This window comes from Elephantulus edwardii, unplaced genomic scaffold (genome assembly GCF_000299155.1).
Source record: "Elephantulus edwardii isolate Elephantulus edwardi_28Jun2011 unplaced genomic scaffold, EleEdw1.0 scaffold00257, whole genome shotgun sequence".
Taxonomy (NCBI): domain Eukaryota; kingdom Metazoa; phylum Chordata; class Mammalia; order Macroscelidea; family Macroscelididae; genus Elephantulus; species Elephantulus edwardii.
Window position 1 is genome coordinate 1127590 of NW_006400007.1, and position 25649 is coordinate 1153238.

A 25649-nucleotide genomic window follows, 5' to 3' on the forward strand; every position below is an offset into this window, starting at 1 on the left:
TTTAAATTGACAACCTTTTGGTTAGCAGCCAAATACGACCCTGGTGGTGCTATGTAAAACCATTCTAATCCAAGTCAAGTATCAGGGCTTTGACTCCTCTCCATGAGAGAAATGAGGCTGCTTATGTTTATAAAGATTTCTAGCCTTAGAAATCCTATGGACAGTTTTCCTGTCAGATAAGGCCACAAGATCTCAATCAACTTGATGGCACCATTTTTTCAGGGTTAAAGATTACACAGCTGATCCATGTTAAATGCTATTGTCAATAAATTGTACACTTGAAAAAAAAGGTATCTGTCATTGTATTATACCTGTTAATGAGTTAATGTGGCAAAAAATTGTGATATACAAAAGCACAGTTGTCAAGTTATGAACCACCATGTAACTCCTGAGATTTGGTTTCTTGGTTTGAAGGCTTAGGGAAACAGTTTCATAGGACATAAAACCAATTTTAATATTCAAGATTCACACCTTGAATGGTTGTATCATATAAAGGGAGATCTCGGGGCAGAGTCCTTATGGAGTTGTGCTGCGAACTCAAAGGCTGTGCTTCTCTGGTGGTTCAAACGGACCAGTGGCTTCATGGGAGAAAAATGGGCAATGATGATCAGTTATGAGTTGGTTCTGACCAGAGGACAATGAGAGATACTATTTAAAGGAGGCTACCAATAATCTAAAGTGTGAGGAGGGAAACAAATGCAGTTTTAATCCAGTAGGAATACCCTCAAACTCCAGATCTTCCAAGAAGGACTGTCCACTCCAATACTAGGGAAGAGTGATCAGCACAAAACTGTCTGATGATCACATAAGGAAGTGCTTACCTTCCAGTTTAATCTCAGTTTACCATGACCCATTTCATAGGTTTTTTTTTTCCCCTTCAGTAACTATCACTTGAAATAGCAGTACCGTTTAGCCAATGGTATTTGGTTTTGTTTCTTAGCTCAAGATAATAGCTGCACAAGTACATAACAGAAAAAAAATGGGAATGGACTTTATTTTCATATTAAGTGTACTGGAAGAGTCGGCATAATTTGTTAGAATGACTAGAAGTGGAGGAATCATTCCATCACACAAAATTCCAGTTAGTAAAGTTTTAGGTGACCAGTGACTTTGTCAATAAGGTCTGCTGGTCCAGGACCAATTCCCAAGACAGTCCGAGAGCCTGGTGCAATCTGAGTACGTCCAGCATCTTGGATTAAACTTACAGTCAGTCCTAGCATTTTGGCATGGGTCAGTAATTCAACCAAAGTTTCTTCATCAGGGGCTTTGACTACCACTTTGGGCTGGCCGCAGTACTCCCATTCTTTGAGCAATTCAGGGTTTCTTCTTTGAATTTGTTTGTAAGCAGAGACAGCAGCATGAGAGCACTGAGCGGCAACTTTCCCTTTTCCCATCTTTAAGTCATTCCGAACCACAAGAATCATTTTGTATTCCCCACTTTCTCCTAAGATGCTAGCTTCAGTCCCAGTCTCTATCTTGTTCATCAAGTTTCTCGGGCTCATTCCAAAGCGTACACGGAGGCCCCAGCCCAGGCACATACCACAAGCAACTCCAACAGCCAAGCTAAGTGCACCAGGATGAACTAAGTAATCCATAACCAAGAATTTAGAAAGCATCTGAAAAGGAAAAAAAGTTATCAGTGAAAAATTGCAAGCTTGTCTAATATAAACTTTGACAGGATATAAGAGTAAGCAACACTCTAAAACCTGCCAAAGCCAGAACAAAACTGTTTTCCCTAAAACTGCTACTTAACGTTAAAAAAACCTTCATTTCCTTCAGTCCAGTAGAATCAGACATGTACTGAAACATGTATTAAAAACCCTTTGCATTTATAGTATTTCATATGTCCTTTTCTCAAGTTCCAATCCATTTTTTTTTTTTAAGTTCCAATCCTTTTTGAAACTAGAAATAAGGAATTGCTGAGCCCACCAGCTGATCTGTAGGAGAAAATATGGTAGTTAAGACTCAAGAGCCACAATCTATGGCATATGCTGTTGTTGTTAGGTGCTGTCCTTACAACAGATCTGAACCGTCCTATCCTGTGCCATCATTACCTCTGATACTTAAGTCCACTGCTGCACAATGTCAATCCATTAAAATGTGGGTCTTCCTCTTTTTTTGTTGACACTTCCACCTGTCCTAGCATAAATTATGTATGTCTCCTTCCATGGCATAACCTCTCCTAGCAACATGCACAAAGCATGTGAGATAAAACTTGCACGTGAGATAAAACTTTGCCATCCTTGCCCCTAAGGGCCTCCCTGGCTGTACTTTTGTTTTGTCAGTTCATGCGATATTCAGTGCTCTTCTCCAACACTGGAACTCAAAGAGAACTCTGGTGGCCTAGTAGTAAGGAGCTCGACTGCTATCTACTGCTGAATCCACCAGCTGCTCTTTGGAAGGTGGGCAAAATCTACTCCTGGGTAGGAGATTAAACTTCTTCTGAAAACCTGTCTATGTGCTCTGGTAAAAGTAGAATAAATATAAGTCAAACGGTACACTCAACAAAGGAGAATATGGATGATCAGGACCTCCTAAAAAGAAAATCCTTACGTGCATCAAAGACTTCATCAGAAGAGTAAAAAGGGTACCTACCTGCAGCCTAGGAAAAAATATGTGGCAAGGGATTAATTTTCAAAACTGACAGAAAACTCTAACCCCTCAATTTAAAAAAATAAAAATAAAAAAGACAACTCAATTCCAAAATGGGCAGAGGCCATGAATAGACACTTCGCTATAAAAACTAACCAAACATGTTATTAAGGCACATTAATAATTATTGGCAACTGGATCGTTGGTACCACCAGTCAGAGGACTGGGAGATGTATTGAACTGGGCAAGCCTGTTATCAAAAACCTATCCAAAGTGCTGAGGAGCAATGATGTTAGTTTGAAAATTAAGGTGTGCCTGATTCAGGCCATAGACTTTTCAGTCACTTTCATGCTATGTTTTAGAAAAAGTGCTGCCGGAATGCTCCTTGGAGGCAAGGATGGTGAAGCTTTGTCTCACATATTTTTAGCATGCTGCTAGGAGAAACTATTCCTTATGAAGAGACATCATGCTTGGAAAGGTGGAGAGACAGTGAAAGAGAAGACCCTCCAATGAGATGGACTGACACAGTAACTGCAACAATGGGCTTAAATGTGTCCGAGATGTTAAGGATAGCACAAGATAGGTCAGCATTCAGATCTGTTGTTCACTGGGTTGCTATGAATCATATTCAACTTGACAGTACCTAAGAGTAACAAGAAGACTGTCCATCTTTCTCTTATGGAGCCACTAGTGGATTCCAGCCGTCCAAAGCACACAGCATTTTGGTTAACAGCTCATCATACTATGTCACCACATAGTAAGAATTAACATTAAAGCTCCCTTCCTAAGTGGCAGAACTATAAAACTTATTCATCTAAAGTCATGACAGAACTTATCTTCTGGCCTTTACCTGAAAATAGGTCCACTAATAATAATCAGCTAAAACAGTGACTTTTGAGTTTGGTTAGCATTTATGTCATGTAACTTTTCCACTTTTAAAATCAATATTGATATGTTTATTCTTTCTCATTTATTGTCAAGTTGGAATTTACTTATAACTGATGCTCTGACCTTCCAGCAGGTTTTCAGAGGCAGTAAATCATATGGGAAGAGACTGCCCATTGGAACGGAGTGAGTCCCCTAAAAGATCACTAAGCCAATTAGCCGAATTAACAAAGTTTATTTCGAGTTCGAACCCAGGCTCCCAAGGGCTGACACAGCAGCATCCAGCCGAGTGCCCCGAATTGATGTCTGCCCCTCCTTTTATACCTCTGCTACTCCCCTGCCCAACTATACATGCCATTTTGGCCACCCACAGTAATTTGGGTACTTGTCCACCTTCAATCGGCTAGTCATAGCTCAGGGAAACAGTTTGGAAACCTATTTGAATCTTATCAGTTACTTCAGATGCAGGAATGCGGAAAAATTCCTTGTGCCCTTACAAAGAAGAAGAATTCCACTTTATGACAGTTGATCAATCAGGGTGGAATTTATCACAGGTGAGGGTTGTTTGTTTGTTAAAAACCACTCAAGCAGGTGTGGGGGGGGGGTAACTGTACTTTACCAGAAACTTAGTTTCTGATAACTGGTCCTTTCACCCATTTTTCTCCTTGGAAGCAGTTGGTGGATTTGAACAGCATTATCTGGCACTGGCAGTGCAACTCCTCACCATTAAGAGAAGGTTCCACTCAACGGCAATCAACAAGAGAAGATTTGTCTCTCCTACTTTGGACATGTAAGGTTATTCCTTGGAAAGTGACATCATGCTTGGAAGGAGAGGTCAGGCAAAGAGAGGAAGACCTCCAATGAGATGGACTGACAGGGTGACTTCAGCAAGTGGCCTCTAGTGTGTGAAATGGTGAGGATGGCACAGGATAGGAAAGGGTTCACATTTGTTAACAGGGTCATTCTGAGTCGTACTGGACTGGAAGGCACCTAACAAGCCACCACATTTCTCCCAGTGAGCTGCTAGTGGATTCAAACTGCCACAGAGGAATTACCCTTCGACCAACTCCCAAACTACCAGAGCTTCCGGCCTGCTATGTAACTCCTCTAAAAAGTGTTAAGGTGTTTTCCTGTTTTTGCGTTGCTGTGTGGCCCAACCTATACAAATTTATTGATTTCTCAGAGCGCGAGGCTTTGATTTAAGAAATGCTCTTATACAGAACTACTTTCACCTTATACATAACTTTCTTACATAAAACTAGTTTCTTCCCAGACTACAGCTCTGGCGGCACTGTTCGAGGGCGTTGCACTGCCAACCTAAAGGCCGCTCCAGCAAGAAAGATAAGCAATCGCCCAGGCAATTTACAGCCTCCCCCAAGAGCTGCTGGAGGGTCGGCTGTGAGCAGGTTCTGATCGACAACAACAGGCTGGGTTTTGTTTTTTTACAGCGATCAGGATGTTACATCTCCAGGCAGTATGTCTGTCTGCTGCGATATAAGTGATTAAATGTTTCCATTTTATTCTGAGAAATCTTCTCATTTATGGTTCTTAAGGGCTGAAAGACTATGGGTAATCACTAAATATTTTGCAGTGTAAGACCTGCTCGATATTTTCTCACATTTGAACGAAATGCATAGATACTGTCTAAACGGAGGCCTGTCCAGGGTATTAGGAATTCTGGGCTTCACCCTCCACCAGAAGGTGATCCTCGAGTAATATAAAGACAGGGGCAGGGGCTCCGCAGACTACTAGGCAGGAGACGGAGACAAAGGACTGTGGGGCAGGAAGGAATGAGTCGTAAAGAAACATTACGACAGCCCTCCCTCTTCCCTCTAAAAGACCAGTTTACCTATATTTCAGCTGCTTCTCCTCACTCGAGCTCTCTTTTCTTTCTTTCAGAATAGCGAACACGCTCCCCTACTATAAAATACCTTTTCCGAGGCTCCGAATAAACACTTCCGGAGCAAGAAATGCAACGCAAAAAGGCTTTTTTCACCACCCCTTGCGTCCCGCCCACAGGGCACGAACCGGGAGCCGAACTGAAATCCCGCGAGGATAGGCTAGGGAGCCGAAAAGAGGGAGGAACGTTTCTCTTCAAGAAGAGGTCTCCGGGGAGGAACTGGACCAGAAGTGACGTGCGTGAGTTCCGGTTGGCCTGAGCCCAGCGGCGGGTGTGAGAATCGGTCAGGAGCCGCATCTAGGATCCCGAGATCCGGAGAAGCTGGGGTCAGAGCGGGTAGGTGAATGTGCACGGGGTATTGGGGAGTGAAACCTGAGACTGTGCTGAGAGCCTGACTTCTTCTAGAACTCCCTCACGTAAATGATGTAGATCTGGGGCATCCGTGATTTCTACTTCTACTGATATTTTCGGGAGCTGCTGCTGACTTTGTATTTCTCAGCCTGGCTGTCGTCAGGTTATCTAGGACACCTCTCCAAGATTGGTCACCAAGACACTGAACCCAAACACTTGACTCCCGGCTATTCTCTCTCCACTCCTTGTACTGAGAAACAGTCCTAGGCTTCTTTAAAGACCCAGTCTTTCCCGGAGTGTGCAAGACCTAGGAATAAACGGAGGTCTTTCCTTGTTGGTACTCGAGCTGATCCTGAGGATCTGTCAGTTTGTGTTCTTGTCTTTCCCAGCCATTTGCGCATGATGCTAAGTGTATCCATTTCTAAACAAAACTCAGTCTTGCAAGTACTATTCCAAGTGGTGAAGGGAATGAGGACTTCAATCTATGGAGCCTGTTCAGACGACCTTCTGAGATAGTCTCACACTATTTTCGTGAAGAATAGTTATTCCTGCCTTTATTAAATTCTTAACCTGTATTCTATTATAGTGGAAAGATTTGTTGCAAAACATGACATCTCTATAATTCAAATAAGCCATATATCTGGTGACTGCATTACTTAAGACCTCCAGTAGATTTTACACAATTATCTTTTTATTTCCTGCAACTTCATGCAGAAATTTCCCAATATATAGACTCTAGCACTGCTTGGATGCCTGTCAGAAATTTTGCAAACAGATTGCCTTGGGCCATTTGGAGAATCTGTACACCTAATCTTTGTAATGATAGCAATTGAATATTCTGCTGATGGCACCTTATATTTATATTGTCTTTTGCACCTGTTTTATTTGTATGTTCTTATTATAGATGAGAAAGGGAGAAACTGTTATTTACTAGGCAGTATTTTATATGTTCCAGATTTTTAATATTGACCCTTGGAAAAGGGATGGCAGTACACATGCAAGCAGAAATTACTGTAAAGTACACATCTTTCCTTTTACTTTGATTTCTTCTTCTTTGCTTACATTATTACGAGGTATTCAAGCATTTTGGTTTTTTTAATATCTTATTTGCTAAACATGGCTTACTTCTTGTGACTTAACATTGTAGAAGAACATAGGTATATAACCAGATTTCTAAAATGCTTCAATAAGCCTTTTATCAATTTGCCTATAGCTAGTATAGTTTAGGGAGCTCTGGTGGCCTACAGGTAAGAAACAACACTACAATCCTGCTCGCAGCTTAAATCCAGTTCCTATCTGCTCCACAAAAGTATGGACAATCTCTTCTATGCCTCTGAAAATCCGCTGAGGGCAATGGATTGGTTTCCAAAGCACACAACAATAACAGTTTAAGGGAGCTCTGGTGACCTAGTGGTAAGAAGCTACCCTGCAATCACGAAGGCACATGATTCAAATCCACCCAGCTGCTCCTCTGGGATTAACGTCCTCTGAAAATCCATCCACTAGAGGGTCAGCTATGGGTCAGTTCCAACCTGATAGTACATAACAGTTTCATTTATTTGTTGATGCAAAATGTTCTTCCTTTTGAGTTAGAAAATTTTTGCACTTGTCTTTGATGAAATTTTAAAGGTGTATAATGGTCTCAAGTGTATCCGAGATGATGAGGATGGCAAAGGGATAGGGCAGGGTTCAGATAGTAGTTCATAGGATTGCTCTGATGACTAGACCACACATAAAAAGTGTTAGATATTAACAGTAAAAGTTAGATGTTACATAAAACTAATGTCTAGTAAATTTCCTTACCTTACTGCTTTTATAAATGCCAGACCTGGTTTTATATTTTTTTTTTGTTCAACTCTGTTGTAGAAGGACTAAGTATCAAATCCTTAATTAACACTTTTCCAACTTCTTCCTGTCTTTGTCTTGAAATACTGCTTTTTAGGATTATAAGCAACATTAAACTCATTATCAGACAATCTGAATTCAAGTTGGTCTATAATATTTATTGACTGATGATTGACAGGATATCTAACATTCTAAAGTGGTCTGGTTTTGTTGGTTTTTATTTTGGTTTGGGTTTTTTGATAAAAGTAACTTATACATTATAGGGTTGTCTCAAGGATAAGTCAGGTGAGATAATAAATGTAAAATCATTATACAAATGAAAATATGAAATACTATAATTTTATCCTGAGAGCTAGAGGTATATCAGGACAATGTACTATTACTTCAAAATTTTATTTTGTATAAAGTATATTTTATTTATCTGAAAATATCATGCCATACTTTTTCTAAGATGATCTTTGTCCTACTTTACAACATAATTAAAGCTAGCCACCAGTTTATTACTGTGATCCATTGAATTAGTCACTTTAGATAATAAGTAGGTGGCTAGAAAATGAGTATAGGCAGATTTGGGTTACTGCAGGTTTAATTACAAACCACTGCAGTAAATTGAACCGTGAGAATTTTTTTCCCTCTGAGCATATAAAAGTTATGTTTATAATTGTAGTCTGTTAAGTGTACAATAGAAATATGTCTCTAAAAGCAATGTATATACTTTAATTAATAATATTTTAAAATGTTAACCATCGTCTGCGCTTGAACTAGTCGTGATCTTTTTTAATTTGCTAGTGGAGGATCTTTCTTTGAGATCGATGGCTGCTGATTAATCAAAGTGGTGGTTCTAACACATTTCTTCAAATAAGACAACAGTGAAGGTTGTTGCATTGCCTCCTTTCACTTGAACACTTACAGGCCATTGTGCGATTATTAACCAGCCTATTTCAGTATTTTCATGCCTTAGGGAATAGGGGTACCTTAGGAGAGGAAAAGTTTCACTGACTTTGTTGTTGGAGCATTCAGAATACTGAAAAATACTTATTTCTTAATTAAATTTGCTGTCTTTTATGAGTATGATTTGTGGTGCCCCAAAACAATTATGATAGCAATGTCAAAGATCATAGAATACTGCAGCAAATAGAAAAATAATAAAAAAAGGTTGAAATATTATGAGAATTACCAAAATGTGATTCAGACAAAAATGTTTGAAAATGGTGCCTATCGATTTGTTTGGTGCAAAGTTTCTCCAGACTATCATTTGTAAACATGTAATACCTGTGATATGAGATAAAATAAATGTCTATATAGTTTTGCATTTAGGATTTTAAATCTTTCTTTATCACTATTTTGTTGCCAATCACTTATAATCACTTGCCATTACATTGATTTTGACTTGTGACAACTGTCGGTGTCCGTAGAACTGGGGTCTGCAGGTTTTTCAGTGGCTTATTTTTCAGAAAGAAGCAAGCTTTTCTTCTCAGGCATTTTTTTTTTTTTTGGTGAGAAAAATTTATATTTAGAATTAGCCCGCTGGACTCAGTTTAGATGATCCCAATTTTGTTGGCAACATCCAAAGCATCATAATCAGGAGCAAGTCCTTCTCCATCAGGCCTAATCAAAGTGTTGACCTTAGCCACATCAATGTCATAGAGCTTCTTTACAGCTTGTTTAATTTGGTGCTTATTGGCCTTGACATTCACAATGAACACAAGTGTGTTGTTATCTTCTATCTTCCTCATAGCTGAGTGGTCGGGAAGATAGTAGTCAGGCTTGTTTCTCCTGGGGGCGCTCCTCAGGGGATATTTGGGCTGCCTTCGGAGTCTCAGCATCTTAGGCCGCCAGAACGTGGATGACGTGCGAATCTCCCTTTTTTTTTGGCTGTGGATGCCCTTCAGGACTGCCTTCTTGGCCTTTTTAATGCCTTTGCTTTGGCTTCAGTTTCGGGAGGGGCAGGGGCTTCCTTCTTGGCTTTCGGCGCCATCTTTGTAGAAAGGCATTTTTAAGTATATTCAAACTTCCAGCCTTTTGGTTAGCAGTTGAGTGAGTTAACCATTTCTACCATCCAGAACACCTACACTTAAAATAAGAATCCTTATCGTTCCCATTGACCAATATTTGAAGGACCTCTGCGAACTTACTAGTCAAGTTCTTTTTCTTTAACAGAAGATAAGATTTAGGCCCAGAAGCAACCATGCTTGCCTGAGGTCATATTGCTTCAGTAATGTCAGAATTAGGGTCCTGCTAAAAATGATATCTAGTCTGGTGATGTTTCCCGGTATGTGTGAAAATGGTTTGTTGGGGGTTTTTTTTTCTGTATTAAAGTGATTTATGTGATAATGTTGTTATTGTTATGTGCTGTGGTATTGGAGAGGAGTACTAAATATCCCATAGACTGTTGCTGTTGTGGTTATGTGTCGTCCAGTCCTTTGCGACTCATAGCGACCCTGTGTACAACAGCCCTAAACCCTGCTCTATCCTGTGCCAACCACACTGCCTCCGACACACCCATCCTGATTACCCCAGTCACCTAATCAATCCATCTCATAGAGGGTCTTACCCTCCTGTGCTAGGCCTCCACCCTCCCAAGCATGATGTCCTTCTCCAAGGACCCGTCCCTCCTGGCAACATGTCCAAAGTATGTCAGACAAGCCCCAGAATCCTTGCCTCCAAGGAGTTGCTTGGTTTAATCCTCTCCAGGATGAATTTGTTTTCTTGGCAGTCCATGGTACATTCAATACTCTTCTCCAGCACCACAGCTCAAAGGCATCTATTCTCCTTCTGTCCTCCCTAGTCATTATGTGATAATAGATGTTGTTGTTGTTATGTGCCCTTGAGTCCTTTGCGACTCATATAGCGACCCTGTGTACAACAGCCCTAAACCCTGCTCTATCCTGTGCCAATTGCATTGCCTCTGACAAACCCATCCCGATTTCCCCAGTCACTGAATCAATCCACCTCATCGAGGGCCTTCCCTTCCTGCGCTGTCCCTCCACTCTACCCAGCATGATGTGCCCTTCTCTAAAGACCTGTCTCTCCTTACAACATGTCCAAAGTATGTCAGACGAAGCCCCAGAATCCTTGCCTCCAAGGAGCAGCCTGGTTTAACCCTCTCTAGGATGAATCTGTTTGTTTTCTTGGCAGTCCATGGTACATTCAGTACTCTTCTCCAGCACCACAGCTCAAAGGCGTCAATTCTCCTTCTGTCCTCCCTAGTCATTGTCCAGCTCTCTGATGCATAACAAGTGATAATAGATATTATGTGATAATAGATACACATTATTTCCCTCTTTTTTAGTTAATTAATTTTAAGAAAATCTGAGTTGATAAAAACACTGTTCTTGGCAATATTTACAGTGAAATGAATATAAGGCAAGACAAAATGTAATATCTTTAGAACAGTTATTCTGAGTTCATGCTGCATTACTATCAAGTATCAAGGTGTCTTTCTGGCAAATGGAAAAGACACAGGATCTTTGTAATGCGTTTCTGCTTAGTGAATGCTGGTGAATAGTGAATGCTAATGAGGATAAGGAAGTTGTATTTCTTTGTTCACCCTTAAAAACTTTTCTTCATTCAAGCTGTTAATAATTTTTATATTTAAATTAGAATAATTTTCCTGGTTATTTCATTCCGGATAAATATCCCCTGTAGGAGAAACAGTTATTTGACATTTTGAGAGTCCCTTTTGGGTTCCATTGATTTCACAAAACTTGGAAATGAATTCTAGATTAGAGAATTTTATTTAACCAAAGAAACAAACGTATTGCCATGGGAAAGTCTGCTGTTAGGGACCTCTCCAAAGTACTAAAGAGCAATGGTGTCTCTCTGGAGACTAAGGTGCATCTGATACAGGCCATCGTCTTTGAGATCACCTGTTATGCATCAGAGAGTTGGACAATGACTAAGGAGGATAGGAGGATAATCTATGCCTTTGAGCTGTGGTGCTGGAGAAGAGTATTGAGGGTACCATGGACTGCTAGGAAAACAAGCACATTCATCCTGGAAAGGGTTAACCCAAGCGGCTCCTTGGAGGCAAGGATTCTGAGGCTCCGTCTGACATGCTTTGGACATGTTGTAAGGAAGAACCAGTCCTTGGAGAGGGATATCATGCTTGCTAGGGTGGAGGGACAGCGCAGGAGAGGAAGGCCCTCTATGAGGTGGATTGATTAAGTGACTGGGGTAATCGGGATGGATGTATCAGAGATGGTGCGATTGGCACAGAACGGAGCCGAGTTTAGGGCTGTTGTACGTAGGGTCACTATGAGTCGCAAGAGACTCGATGGCACATAACAACAACAAGAAACAAACGTGATGAAGTGATAATTTCTTATTTGATATTTTGTTTTAACAAAAAGAATTGTTAAAACTTTTTAAAAATTTATTTTTTATTTGAGTGAAAATTTACAAAACATTTGTTTTTTATTGGATCATTCAAATTGCACTAGTAAATCTGCTGTCAGGGACCTTTCCAGAGTCCTGAGAAGCAATGTCAGTCTAGAGATTAAGGTGTGCCTGATCCAGTCTGTAGTCTTCAAAATTACTTGCTATTCATCAGAGAGCTAGATAATGGCTAAGGATGATAGAAGAAGAATTGATGTCTGTGTTGCTGGAGAAGAGTCTTGAACAAGACTTGCCAAAAAAACAATTAGGTCTATCTTGTAGAGGGTGAAACCAGGTTTCTCCTTGGAAGCTAGGATTTTACATACTTTGGGCATATCCAGAAGAAACTGATCTTTGGAGAAGGACATCATGCTCCGAAGGGTGGAGACACAGTGCAGGAGAGGAAGACGGATGAGATGGATTGATACAGTGACCAGGACAATGGAGGTAGGTGTGTCAAAGCCAGTGAGACTGGCTCAGGACAGGGCAAGCTTCAGAAATATTGTACATAGGGTCACAGTGAGTCACAGGCCACTCAATGGCACGTAATAACAAAAAAATAAATTTGGACTTGATTTTGAAGGCAATAGAAAGTCATTTATAATTTTAAATAGGGAAGAATGGTACAATAAATTTAATATTGTGACTCCTAGCCATCACCTTCTATCTTATGATTCTGACTCTGGCCTCTTTAAAATTAACTCATTGCTATTGAATTGGAACTTACTCATAGCTGACCCTCCAGCACAGGTTAGTGAGAGGCTGTAAATAGCAAGGGAGAACATTTCTCATCTTTTCTTCTGTGGAAACCCCAGGTAGGTTTGAATAGCCAAAGAGGAGCCACCTTTGGGTTAACGTCACAACTTCCTACTGATTTTGCCACCAGAGCTCTCTTAAGTCCTTATTCAGGAGTGGGTTATTTGTTTTATCAAGGAGATAAGGTTAGGGTGGAATACTTCTTGAAGCCCCATTGTAATGGAAGGTATGACCCAAGTCTAGGCCTTTAGTTTTCCTGGGAGTGTGGCTTAAAGTCCTGAGATAGAGAGAGATCGAGATAGATGAGATATAGATAGAGATAATAGATCCGAGATATAGATAGAGATAGAGAGATAGAGATAGAGATATGTATGTGTATATATGTAAATGTGTATATAGTTGTTGTTGTTGTTGATTGCCCTCAAGTTCATTCCATAAATACTGTCATTTCTCCAAGTTCATAGAGTTTCCAGAGGCATGTGGTTTAGGAAGTGGATGCCACTCCTTCTAAACCTGCTTTACAATTTTGAGCTCCACCACTGTCCACATTGAGAAAACATTCTGATATTTGATACCCCAGTGGTACAAGGTTCAAATCACAGCAGATCCAGGTTACTTCATATTGCACAATTGACAGAGTAATGTACAAAGTGGAAGAATGTTCCTCCAGATATAACAGTACTAGTTTCTTTTAGCAGTGATTAAGTAAGCTAAACTCGGTTCTATAATGAACATAATTTCTGTACTTTTATAAAGTGTGTGTGTGTGTGTGTGTGTGTGTGTGTGTGTGTGTGTGTGTGTGTGTCTGAAAGAGGAATACTTCTGGGAAGCTCAATCCTTGATCCCCTGGAGTGATCCAGTTGTTTGGGATGACAATCTGAGCTTGCAGCTGCTTGGTCTGTTGTTCATTAGTCTCTGCAATCATGTGCATTGGCCTACACTATCTACAACCAGTTGAACCATTTTTCTGTTGGTGTTTGTGGTGGGTTTTTTTTTTTTAAATTAGTGTGTGTGTGTGTGTGTGTGTGTGTGTGTGTGTGTGTGTGTGTACACGTACCGTCAAATTGGATCTGACTGGTACAGGAGGAGACTGTCCCTCCTTTCCCGGCAGAGCATCTGGTGGATTTGAACCGTGCACCTCTGGGATTGCAGTGCAGCTTCTTGCCACTAGGCCACCAGAGCTCCCCTGGTGTTTGTGTTTTTGTAAGACCATCCAGGACATTATATAGAACCCAAGATGAGAATGAGCGGGCTGAGAGAAGGAGGAATAATTGATGTCAGAGATGATAGAGTGTAACACTATTGGGAAAATTTGCACATTTGGGTAATTATTTAACCTGTCCTTTATAGAACTAGCCTTGTAAAAGAAATGATCCGTGTAGGAAATAATAGTATTTTTAAGACATTCACTCTTATTCCTGCTTGGAGGATGAATTGAAGAAGATCAGAGAAATGTAAAAAAATAAGGAGATCATTGTAGAAGTAAAAGATAAGAGTCATTTTTCTGCTTGGTTTGGGATTTGTTTTGATACTTCTGACCTCTTTTCCTTTCTAATTTTCTCACTGGAAAGAGAATGTTCCCATTACTTTGGAAGCAGATAACCTGTATGTTCTGTTTCACTGGTCTATTGATAGAAATGTATTTTGCCCCAGGACAGAACACACCCAGAATTTCAAGAGTTGATCCTGGAATGAAATAAGAGTTGAGTTGATGTGATAGGGTAAATGTGTTTTACTTATGGGAAGGATGTGAAGTTGGTACACCAAAGGATGAAATATTAATGGATGAATCTTCTCCAAAGTATGCATTAGGATCGTAACCCTGTAATTGTAAATGTAATTTTGAGAGTAGAGTTTTCTACAATGTACAAATCAACTCAGAATTCTCCCCTCCCCCCAAAAAAAATCTGAAAAAGGGCACAGTTTTTAGTCTAACTAGCACATTAAAAATGCAGAATTCAGCATTTAAAATAAAACTTTTATGTAAATATATTTTTATTTTGTCTTGGGAAGAAATGCTTAGAACACACTGCTGATTGGTACACAAAGGCTTTTTGTAGGCTGTACATCCAGCACTAAGACTACAATAACCTGTTCATTTTAAATATTAGCCACACTTGTACTGTAAAAACAATGACAAGCTAAGTTACCAAATCTCTCAAAGCATTAAACAAAAAGTTCCATATTGGACTGTAGGTCCTTGATCATATCTGCTTTGGTGGACATCAAGTTATTTTGCCTCTGAAATCTAATGTCTTTATCTGTGAATTATAGGGGTATGCTTTTATTATTGTGGTGGTATTGCAAGGTGCTGTGAGTCCAGTAGGACTCATAGTAATCCTGTGAACAGCAGACCTGAATGAATCCTGGTCCTATCCTTTGCCGCCCTCATTGAGTCCATTTCAGGAATCCATTCATTTGATGTCAGTCCATCTGGTTGAGGGACTTTCTGCCTTTTGCTGACCTTCCCCACCTTTCCAGACATCATGCTTGTAGTGTCAGAAACCCTAAAAATTGTCTTTCTTAGCCATTGCAGTAGCCCCGTTTAGGGGTGAGTATTCTTGTTCTACAGCTACCTTACCTGTGGGCACATGATCTAAATCATCAACAGCTGTGGGACCAGTATAAGGAGAGCATTTTCTATAATTTGAGGTATCCTGGTGATGGTGGTCGAGAGAGGGTGGAAACTGGCAAGATGGAACCTTGGAGATGTAGCCACAGTTAAAGGTTTTGCTTGCTGAACTGAAACCTGAAAATGCTGATTTGTAACTGCCCTGAGAAGTTTTGTTGAATGATTGAGGAAACCAGAAGGTTCTTGCATTTGTTCTGCTGAACTGAAATCTGGGCTTTCACTAATTGAGGAATCGTGTCTTACTGTTAATCTGGTTTGGGACTGTTGGATTAAACCAGGATTTATAGTGGTGATATTCTTTGCCTCCCCCACTCTCCTATTTCTCTAATAAATCCCATTACCGAGAGTAAAATCTGTGAGTCAAAACAAATATTGGACCCAAATGAAAGAGGTACAGGAGCCTGGGGGGTGGCATGTCTGATGAGCATCTATCTGTTTGCTGCTATGGGTGTTATTGATGAGGAGAGTTCCCCTTTATGCAGCAGGTACCAGTCAAACTTGGCTATCCTCATGTTGCATCTGCTCCTTTCACAATGACTCTCTCCACGTGATAGCCCCTCCTAACAACATGTCTAAAGTATGTGAGACAAAGCTTTGTCATCTTTGTCTCCAAGGAGCACTCTGGCTGTATTTTATCCAAGCTATATCTGTTCTTTTGGCAGCTCATGGGTATTCAATACTTTCCTCCAACACCACAGCTCAAAGAAAGACATCAGTTCTTCTGTCATCCTTATTCATTCTCCAGCTCTCAGATGCATAGCAAGTAATTGAAAAGTGCTTGGCCTGGTTGGGGGGGTGGTGCGCGGTGGAGAGTATAGCCTGAATCAGGTGCACGTTTAGCCCTCAAACTGACATCATAGCTCCTCAGTAATTTGAAGAGGTCCCTGATAGTGGGCTTTCTCAGTGCAGTGTTTCCTGATGTCCTCACTGCTGGTACTCCGGGTATTGATTGTAGATCCAGTTAAGATGAAGTTGTTTACAGTTTCAATCTTTTCACCATCTGTCATGATGTTGCCTATCAGTCCAATGGTGAGAATGTTTTTTTTTCATCAGTTATTATATTTATGAAGTCATTTTTGTCAGGATCACAATAAGAAGAATATACAGTTCTCTGTAGTGCAAAACTAACTCATGAAGAAATTAGACTGGAAGATACAAAATATATGATATATAAAGGCAAATGTATTCACTTTCTTTCCATGTAACACGTAAGAACAAAACTGCTGTTTTGTTGTTGCTATTCCTCTCTCAGATCAGCAGTCCAAGGGGCAACGCTTGAGAATCAACTCATCTTTCTTGGTGAGCTATCTTGCATTGTACATAGGGGAAAGAAACATTCCTGTTGACCTAGACTAGCCACATGTGGAGTGTGCTGGGAGACAAATGCATTATCTCTTCCATCAGTCTAGTTCAAGTTAAGTCCATACTAAGTTAACTTGTACCAAAAGAAATGGATTCAGCTCTGTCAGTGCAAGGAGGAAGGCACAGGAGGAGAGGAGGATAAGGAGAAGACTCAGTGTCCTATAATGGAGTGCAGAGATTTCTGCCCAGCAGGAAGCCTCCAAAGAATCCCCCAGTCACAAGGACATTCTTCACAAATGATACCACCTCCTCTGACTACTCTTATGAATTTTCAGTTGCTCCTTGGCTACTTCTTTCTCAGCTTGTTGCCAGTTAACCTTGATGTAGCCAGTGTGGTTTGCAATCTGAAGGAGAAAAAAATCCACCACCCACAGCTGTTGCCACCAACTTCCCAACCTGGAATATGCCCAGACAGTGATAACCTCCAATGAGCAGCTGGTTGGCCACACTGTACTTTTCAGTAGAAGGCCCACTTTCTTGTCCAAACAGCTTGTGTCATTATGGCTGCTTTTTAGCAAATTCTTGAAGATCCATTGACTCAAATTTCCGGAAAAGTTTTCTTAACTGGTAGCAGCCATTTTGGCGAGCTCATCTTGGGAGAACACTAACATGGTTTCAGTCGAATGTTCTGTTTTCCTGATGTTGAAATGCAGACCTTACTGATGGCTATAGTCCTTGATCTTCTGCAGCAACTGTTGTAATTCCTCCTCACTTTTAGCAAGGAAGGTTGTGTCATCTGCCATAACACAGGTTATTTCAAGTAACAGATGCAGCAGCCCTGGATGTGCTCACCAATCTGTGTCAGAAAATCTGGTGGAAAGCTCCTTTGCTGACTGACTAGAAGAGATCAGTCTTTGTTCCCGTTCCTGACAAAGGTGAAAGAGAATGTGGACATTATCAAATGATATCATTAATAACACTTGGAAGCAAAATATTGCTGAAGATCATCCAAAAATGTCAAGAACAGTAATTGATGGAGAACTTCCAAAAGTTCAGTCTGGAGTTAAAAGAGGTTGTGCCATCATAAATGACATCAGTGATGTCTGATGCATCCTGACTGAAAGCAGGAAATGATAAAAGAATATCTATTTGTGTTCTATTGATTAGGCAAAGGCATTTGTGTGAATCATGACAAACTGGTTAACATGAGACAAATGTGAATCTCAGTACATTTAATTGTGCTCATGAGACTCCTGTACCTAGGTTAAGAGGCTGTTGTCTGAAAAAAGCAAGTGAACCCCAAAGTGTATCATGGTTGTATTCTCTCTCCATACCCTTTAAGTCTGTATGCTGAGCAAGTAATTCAAGAAACTTAACTGTTTTTTGTAGGTGCTATCAAGTCAATTCTGACTCATAGTAACCCTATGTAACATCAGATTGAAACATAGTAACATCAGATTGAAAGCGTATCCTGTCCTGCCCTTTTGGAACAACAGGCCCAAAGTATATGAGGTGAAGTCTTACATTCTTGCCTCTAAGGAGTCATATAGTTGTACTTTCTCCATGGAATATTTGATAATATTCATATGAATATGAGGTCATTGGCTTATTTCAGGCACACCTTAGTCTTTAAACTGACATCTTTGTTCTTTAGCAATTTGGAGAGGTCCCTAATAGCAAAGTTTTTCCCAGTATCACACACCTTTTGATTTCTTGACAGCTGGTTACAAGGGTGTTGATTGTGGATTCATGCAAGATGAATTTGTTGAGAATTTCCCTCTTTACTTCATCTATCACAATGTTGCCTGTTGGCCTCTGGTGAAGATTTTATCCTTGATGTTGAGATGTAATCTGTATCGAAGGCTTTAGTCTTTGATAGTTCTTTTTCTCCAATAAGTACTTGATGTCCTTGACACTTTATGCAAGCAAGGTTGTATCATGTGCATAACCCACTTTGTTTACGAGTCTTTTTCCAGTCTTAATCCCACATTCTTCAAATGGTCGAGATTTTTAAGTTATTATTTTTTTTTAAAGTTAGATTTTTTTTTTAAATTTTTTTAAAATATTTATTTTGTGTGAGTGTACCATCAAATCAGATCTGACTGGTACAGGAGGAGATTGTCCCTTCTTCCCCGGCAGAGCATCTGATGGATTCTAACCGTAAGCCTCTGGGATTGTAGTTGCAGATCCTTACCACTAGGCCACCAGAGCGCCCCTAAATTATTATTATTATACAGATTGACTAGGTATGGGGGGGGGGATACAACCCTGATAACATTTTTCCTGATTTTAAACCATGCAGTATTTTTTTAAAATGGGAACAAATATAAGATCTCTTGCAGTCAGTTGACCAGGAAGCTTTCTTTGAAGTTTCTTGACATGGACTAGAGAGCATACCTGAGGCTGCATCTGTTTGCTTATACACCTCAATTAGTATTTTGTTGATTCTTGGGGTTTTATTTTATGCCATCAGTGCAGCTTGGACTTTTTCTTTCCGTACCATTAGTTTTGATCATATACTACTTTCTGAAATGGTTGCGTCAACTCTGTACAAACTTTTCTTTTTGTACAGTGATTGTGTATTCCTCTGACTTTCTTTTGATGCTTCCTGCATTTATTCATTATAACCTTTTTTTAAATTTTACTCTGTGGTGCGACCTGGTTTAAATTGTTTTTTGGTCAAACATTCTTCTAAGTGGTATAGCACTTATCTGTGCATTGCTGTACAGAGGTAACTTGTACAATAATGGCTACCCATGGCAGACCGTGTTTGGTGGAGCTTTCCAATTAAAACAAACTTGGAAGCAGGAGTGTCATCCACTTCCAAAATCGCTTGCCTCCGGAAACTCTATGAACAGTGCTCAGGTCTTTCGTTTATAGGATCGCAATGAGTCATCTGTGACTCAACAACAACCACCCTTATTTGAAGAAGTGAAACCAGAACGCTCCATAGTGGTGGGCATGGTGAAATTTCATCCCTTGTATTTTGGACTTTACGCTGGGAAAGGTAGAGGGACCAGTGAAAGGGAAAACTCTCGAAAGAAATGGACTGTTAAGATGACTGCAACAAAGGGCTTGAACATGGCAGAAATCAATGAGGATAAAGGAGAGTAGGACAGACTTTTAGTCTGTTATTCAGAGGGTCACTCTGAGTCATAGTGACTCTATGGCACTAACAACAACAACAGTGTAAATGCAAAAAATGTTTGGCTTTTTGTTGTTGTTAGGTGCATTCATTACCCACTATGGCATCCTCTCAATCACTGTTTTTTCCAATCATTGTTGTTGCTGCCACTATATCAGTCCATTTTGTTTGGGATCTTTGACATTTTTGCTTATCATCATCATCTTAACCAAGCACACTAGAATTTTTTTTATATCATTTTTTCAGGGACTATCCCTCCTATTATGTACCATTGGTTTGAAATTAACTCATAGTTGACCCTCTAGCAAATTTTCAGAAGTAGTATATCACATAGAAGGAGATTGCCCACCTTTTCCCCGTGGAGTAGCTGGTAAATGTGGACTGCCAGCCTTTGGATGACAGTACAGCTCTTTATCAGTAAGCCACCAGGGTTCCCTGTCCCTTCTGTTAGCGTGTCCAAATTAGATGGAACTAAGTCTTGCCTTTCTTACCTGTTCTGTTTGCTTCTTCTGTGTTTTTGTTGTTATTGTTGTTGTTGCTCTTTTTATCTTTAACCTTTGCATTTAAGGATCATTCTAGGTGCATTTCTTTCTTGATAAATTTCTTTTTCTAGCAGTCCATTACCACTACCACAGTTTAAAGACATCAGTTCTTCCGTCTTTACTAATATTAGTCTTATGTGAATATGAGGCAAATGTGAATATGAGGCAATTGAAAATTCTATCTTGAAAAAAAACAACACAACTGTCTTGAATCAAATGCAATTCATTACCCTATAGCACTTTAAAAGAGGTACTTGGTTATAGACTTGCCCAATTCAGTATATCTTTTGATGTCTCATGCCTGTTGGTTATAGATCCAAGGAAATTAAATACTTTCTGCATGTATCATGATGGTAGCTTGTTTGTACAGTTGTAAAGCTTTTGTTTTCTTTATGTTGAGGTGTATGTAATCCATTCTGAGGTCTGTAGTCATTAAATCCTTCAAATCCTCTTCCTCTTCAGCAAGCAAGGTTGTGTCATCTGTATAATGTAGGTTCTTAATGAATCCAATTTTTTTATATTTATTTTTTGGATTTTTTTACAATACACTAGTTTATTTACAAAATTACAGTACATTCTTTTCCAGAACACATTCTTCCAATTTCTCTCTCATGCCCCCTCCCATCAAATTATACAACCCCATGATTAATCCCCCCACATCCTCATGAATCTTCAATCTTGATGTCACTTTTTAAATCCATTTTCTCAGATGGAGAAAAGATACAGTCGTGATACATGCCCTTCCCCCCCCCCCCCCCCATGAATGAAAGTTTACAGAGATTTAGGGTTTCCAGTCATTCATTGTTGCACTTTCTTGATTTGAAATCACGCAGTATCCCTTTGCTCTATTCTTTCAGCTCATTCTTGGTCTATGTACAGATGCCAAAAGAACACACAAAAAAAATATTTTGGAATTCCCATTATTTCCAGTGTTATACATTATTTGTTATGATCCACACAATCAAAGCTCAGAATATGCACTTTTGCAGTATGTGTATGATTAAGAGAGAGATGAAGAAACAGAATATTCTTAGGGAAATGAAAGAGTAGTGTAGTATAATTTTAGAACTTTCCATCTTGTATGGTTAAAATGCAAAAATAAACCTTGTAAGCTTAACTATTTGGAACTGCAGAGAGTATGAAAAGACGATTTTACTTTTTTTTTCTAATAATTCATTCTTTGGGGAAGTTACTAGTAAAATATTTAAATGTTTTTAAAACTAAATACTTTTTGTATGGGAAGAAGTAGACTGTTTAAAAGAATTTGACTCTGCTTCCTAGATTATTTCTTACACAACAAAATTCCACACTATTATTTGGTCGTTGAGAGAGAAATTTTGAGAAGTATCAGGAGGCTGTTTTCTTTTTAAACACATTGTGTAAGAATATATTTGTTCAAATGAAAATTTCTGTTGTAATATCTTAAAAAACAAAAAACTTCAAAGAATTGCACAATGTCATTGCTAAAAGAACTAAAATGGACCTAACTTGTTTTGAATAAAATTCTTTTTATCCTTTAAAGATGATACTGTGGGAAAGTGTTAGTTAGTAAGGGGAAATGGGAAGGTTTTGTAGGAGGAAAGGTTTCAAAACATTTTCTTTATAACATCTTTTTATGTCCTTTTGATCATCTTACCACAGATTAATTAAATTTTAGTTATTTAGGTGATTGATTATTCATAAAAAGAATTCCCTGTGGGGTTTCTCTAGTTCTGAACCCAGATGATTTTAAGGATTTACAAAACTTAAGTAGAGCTTGAAGTTAAGTGACTTTTAATTGTGTTGTTATGTCCCATTGAGTCAATTCTGACTCAGCAATGCTATACACAATAGCTCTGAACCTTGCTGTATTCTGAGCCAGTCTCAGTGCCTTTGACACATCAACCTTTTTTTTTTAAAAAAAAAAATATATTTTTTGTGTATGTACCGTCAAATTGGATCTGAGTGGTACAGGAGGAGATTGCCCCTCCTTCTCTAGCAGAGCATCTGGTGGATTTGAACCACGTACCTCTGGGATCCAGGAAGTATTAAAAGAAGATGGAAAGAATATACTGAGTCACTGTATCAAAAGGAACTGGTAGACATAGAAGAATTTAATGAAATTATATATGAGCAAGAGCCTATGGTGATGAAGGATGAAGTTCAAGCTGCTTTGAAGGAAATAGCAAAAAAATAAGGCCCCAGGAATAGATGGTATACCAATTGACATATTTCAGCTAACAGATGCTGCCCTGGACATGCTCACCAAGTTGTGCTGAGAAATCTGGAGAACACCACTTGGCCAATTGACTGGAAGAGATCTGTATTTGTTCTCATTCTAAAGAAGGGTAACCCCACAGAGTGTGGAAACTATAGAACGATATCATTGATTTCACATGCAAGCAAGATTTTACTGAAAATTATCCAAAAACGACTGGAACAGCACATCAGCAGTGAACTGCCAGAAGTCCAGGCTGGGTTTAGAAGGGGTCGTGGTACTAGGGATATTGTAGCTGATGTTAGATGGATCTTAGCTGAAAGTAGGGAATAGCAGAAGACTGTCTATCTGTTTCGTTGATTATGCAAAGGCATTTGACCGTGTGGATCATAACAAACTGTGGCTGACTCTGAGAAGAATGGGTATCCCAGAACACTTGATCGTTCTAATGCGAAACCTATACTTGGACCAAGAGGCAGTCATCAGAACAGAGCAGGGCAACACTGAATGGTTCAAAATTAGGAAGGGTGTGCGCCAGGGATGTGTCGTATCTCCATACCTTTTCAACCTGTATGCAGAATAGATTCTCTGAGAGGCTGGGCTCTATGAGGAGACTTGTGGCGTCAGAATTGGTTGAAGATCTATTAACAATCTGCGCTATGCAGATGACACAACCCTGCTTGCTGAAACTGAGGAGGACCTGAAATGCTTGCTGCAGAGGTTCAAGGACTGCAGCCTTCAGTATGGATTGAGGCTCAATGTCAAGAAGACAAAGATTCTCACCACTGGACCAATTGGCAGCATCAGGATGGATGGTGAAGAGATTGAGATTGTTAACAACTTTAGTCGGCTTGGCTCCATGGTCAACATTCTTGGCACCAATAGCCAGGAAATGAAAAAATGTATTGTGATGGGAAAGTCTGTTGTTAGGGACCTCTCCAGGGTACTGAAGAGTAATGGTGTCACTCTGAAGACTAAGGTGCATCTGATACAGGCTATGGTCTTTGCAATCACTTGTTGCATCAGAGTGTTGGACAATGACTAGGGAGGATAGAAGGAGAATTGATGCCTTTGAGCTGTGGTGCTGGAGAATAGTATTGAACGTACCCTGGACTGCCAAGAAAACAGATAGATTCATCCTGGAGAGGGTTAAATCAGGCTGCTCTTTGGAGGCAAGGATTCTGAGGCTTTGTCTGACATACTTTGGACATGTTGTAAGGAGGGAGAAGTCCTTGGAGAGGGACATCATGCTTGGGAGGGTGGAGGGATTGCGCAGAAGGGGAAGACCCTCTATGAGGTGATTCAGTGATTAGGGTAATCGGGATGGGTGTGTCAGGCAGTGAGATTGGCACTGGATAGAGCAGGTTTAGGGCTGTTGTACATAGGGTCGCTATGAGTCGCAAGAGGGCACATAACAACAACCATCACCTCTGGGATTGAAATGCAGCTTCTTGCCACTAGGACACCAGAGCTCCTTACATCAACCGTTATTAACCCATTACTGTGTCATTCCATCTCTTCCAAGAGCACTCTTTTGTGCTGTCCCTCCTTCCAAGCATGATGTCATTCTCCAAGGACTAGTCTCTCTGGCACCATATGAGGCCGAGCTTCAAAATTGTGTTCCACATGCCTAATATGATGGATTCTCTGGTCTTACAAATATATAGGTTTCCAAAATACCTGTGTTTCTTTTTTCCCCTTATTTTGAAATTGCTTGGTTTACAATATCTTTGTTTTCTGAAATGGCCCCTTGCCAACTCGTTCTTTTTGGTATAGAAAAAAAAAAATAAAACAACTCATTGCTATAAAGTTGGAATCAACTCAATACATAGCTAACCCTCCGTTTGGGTTTCCAAAGCTTAGCTGACCAGGAAGAAATTGCCTATCTCTCTCCTGCAAAGCTGCTGGTAGATTTGAATTTTAACTGCTCAGTAGGTATTACCTTTGATTTAGCAACACAGCTGTCTTCACATTAGCCAACCAGAACTCCCTTTTGGGATAGAGACTGCATTCTTTCCCTCTTCTTCTAGTGCTTCCTGCATCATTCAGTATTTTGCCCATAAAAATCTTCAGTACTGCACTGAAACCTTTAATTTTTTTTTTCAGTTCTCTCAGCTTGAGAAAAGCCAAGTGTATTCTTCCCTTTCTAATCAATACTTATGGAAGCAGCAGTCAAGAAATAACAGGATGTATCGCACTGGACAGATCTGCTCCCAGGGACTTCTTTAAAGGGCTAAAGGATAAGAAGGTCACTTTAAAGATTGTACCTACCCCAAGCTGTGATAGTTTCAGATGTTAGTTTCAGCTGTGATGTTTGTAAGAAAACTGGACAATAAGTAAGGAAGAATTGATGCCTTTGAATTGTAGTGTTGAGAGAAAATATACCCTGGTCTGCCAAAAGAGTAAACAGATTTGTCTTGGAAGATGTTCTGCGAGAGTGCAACCTCAGATGCAGCAGTTGTGAGGCTTTGTCTCACATACTTTGTGCATGTCAGGCCAGTCTAGAAAAGTAGAGGGTCATTGAAGGAGACAAAGATCCTGCAGGAGATGAATTGACACAGTGATTGCAACAGTAGTCTCACACACCGCTAAATGTGAGGGTGGCACATGGTTGTTATAAATTGGATCTTACTAAGCAGCACAAAACAACATAGTATCTTTTAGCAACATCTTTACAGTTGTTGATTGCGAGTCCCACACAACTCATAGCGACTATTATACCTATGGTTTCTCTAAGTTCATAGAGTTTCTATAGGCATGTGGTGAAGTAGATGCCACCCCTGCTTCCAAACCTGTCTTAAAACTGGGAGCTCCACTATGGACAGCCACTATGGCATTTGAGACCCCAAGTACAAGGTTCAGCATCACAGCAAACCCAGATTACCTCAGCACGGCAAATTGACAGAATGCTGTACAATTTAGAATTTTCCTCCAAAATATAGTAACAAGGGATTAAAATATAATCCCTCGGGGAGCTCTGGTAGCCTAGTGGCAAGAAACTGCACTGCAATCCCAGAGGAACATGGTTCGAATCCACCAGACGCTCTGCCGGAGAAGGAGGCGCAATATCCTCCTGTACCAGTCAGATCTGATTTGACGGTACACGTACACAAAATAAAAAAAAA

At 39.9% G+C, this 25649-nt stretch overlaps 2 protein-coding genes across 2 annotated transcripts in view; one reads left to right on the forward strand and one right to left on the reverse strand.

The window, feature by feature from the left end:
* Positions 1–1082: 1082 nt before the first annotated feature.
* PTRH2 (peptidyl-tRNA hydrolase 2) lies at positions 1083–1616 on the reverse strand. The gene has a single exon (XM_006899439.1). The coding sequence runs from the start codon at positions 1614–1616 to the stop codon at positions 1083–1085; it is 534 nt and encodes a 177-aa protein (XP_006899501.1).
* Positions 1617–5634: 4018 nt separating this feature from the next.
* Positions 5635–25649, forward strand: part of VMP1 (vacuole membrane protein 1) — a 106819-nt gene continuing 86804 nt past the window's right edge. The window contains exon 1 of the mRNA XM_006899442.1: positions 5635–5713. The gene's annotated coding sequence lies outside the window, so the exon portion shown is untranslated. The remainder of the gene's footprint in view (positions 5714–25649) is intronic.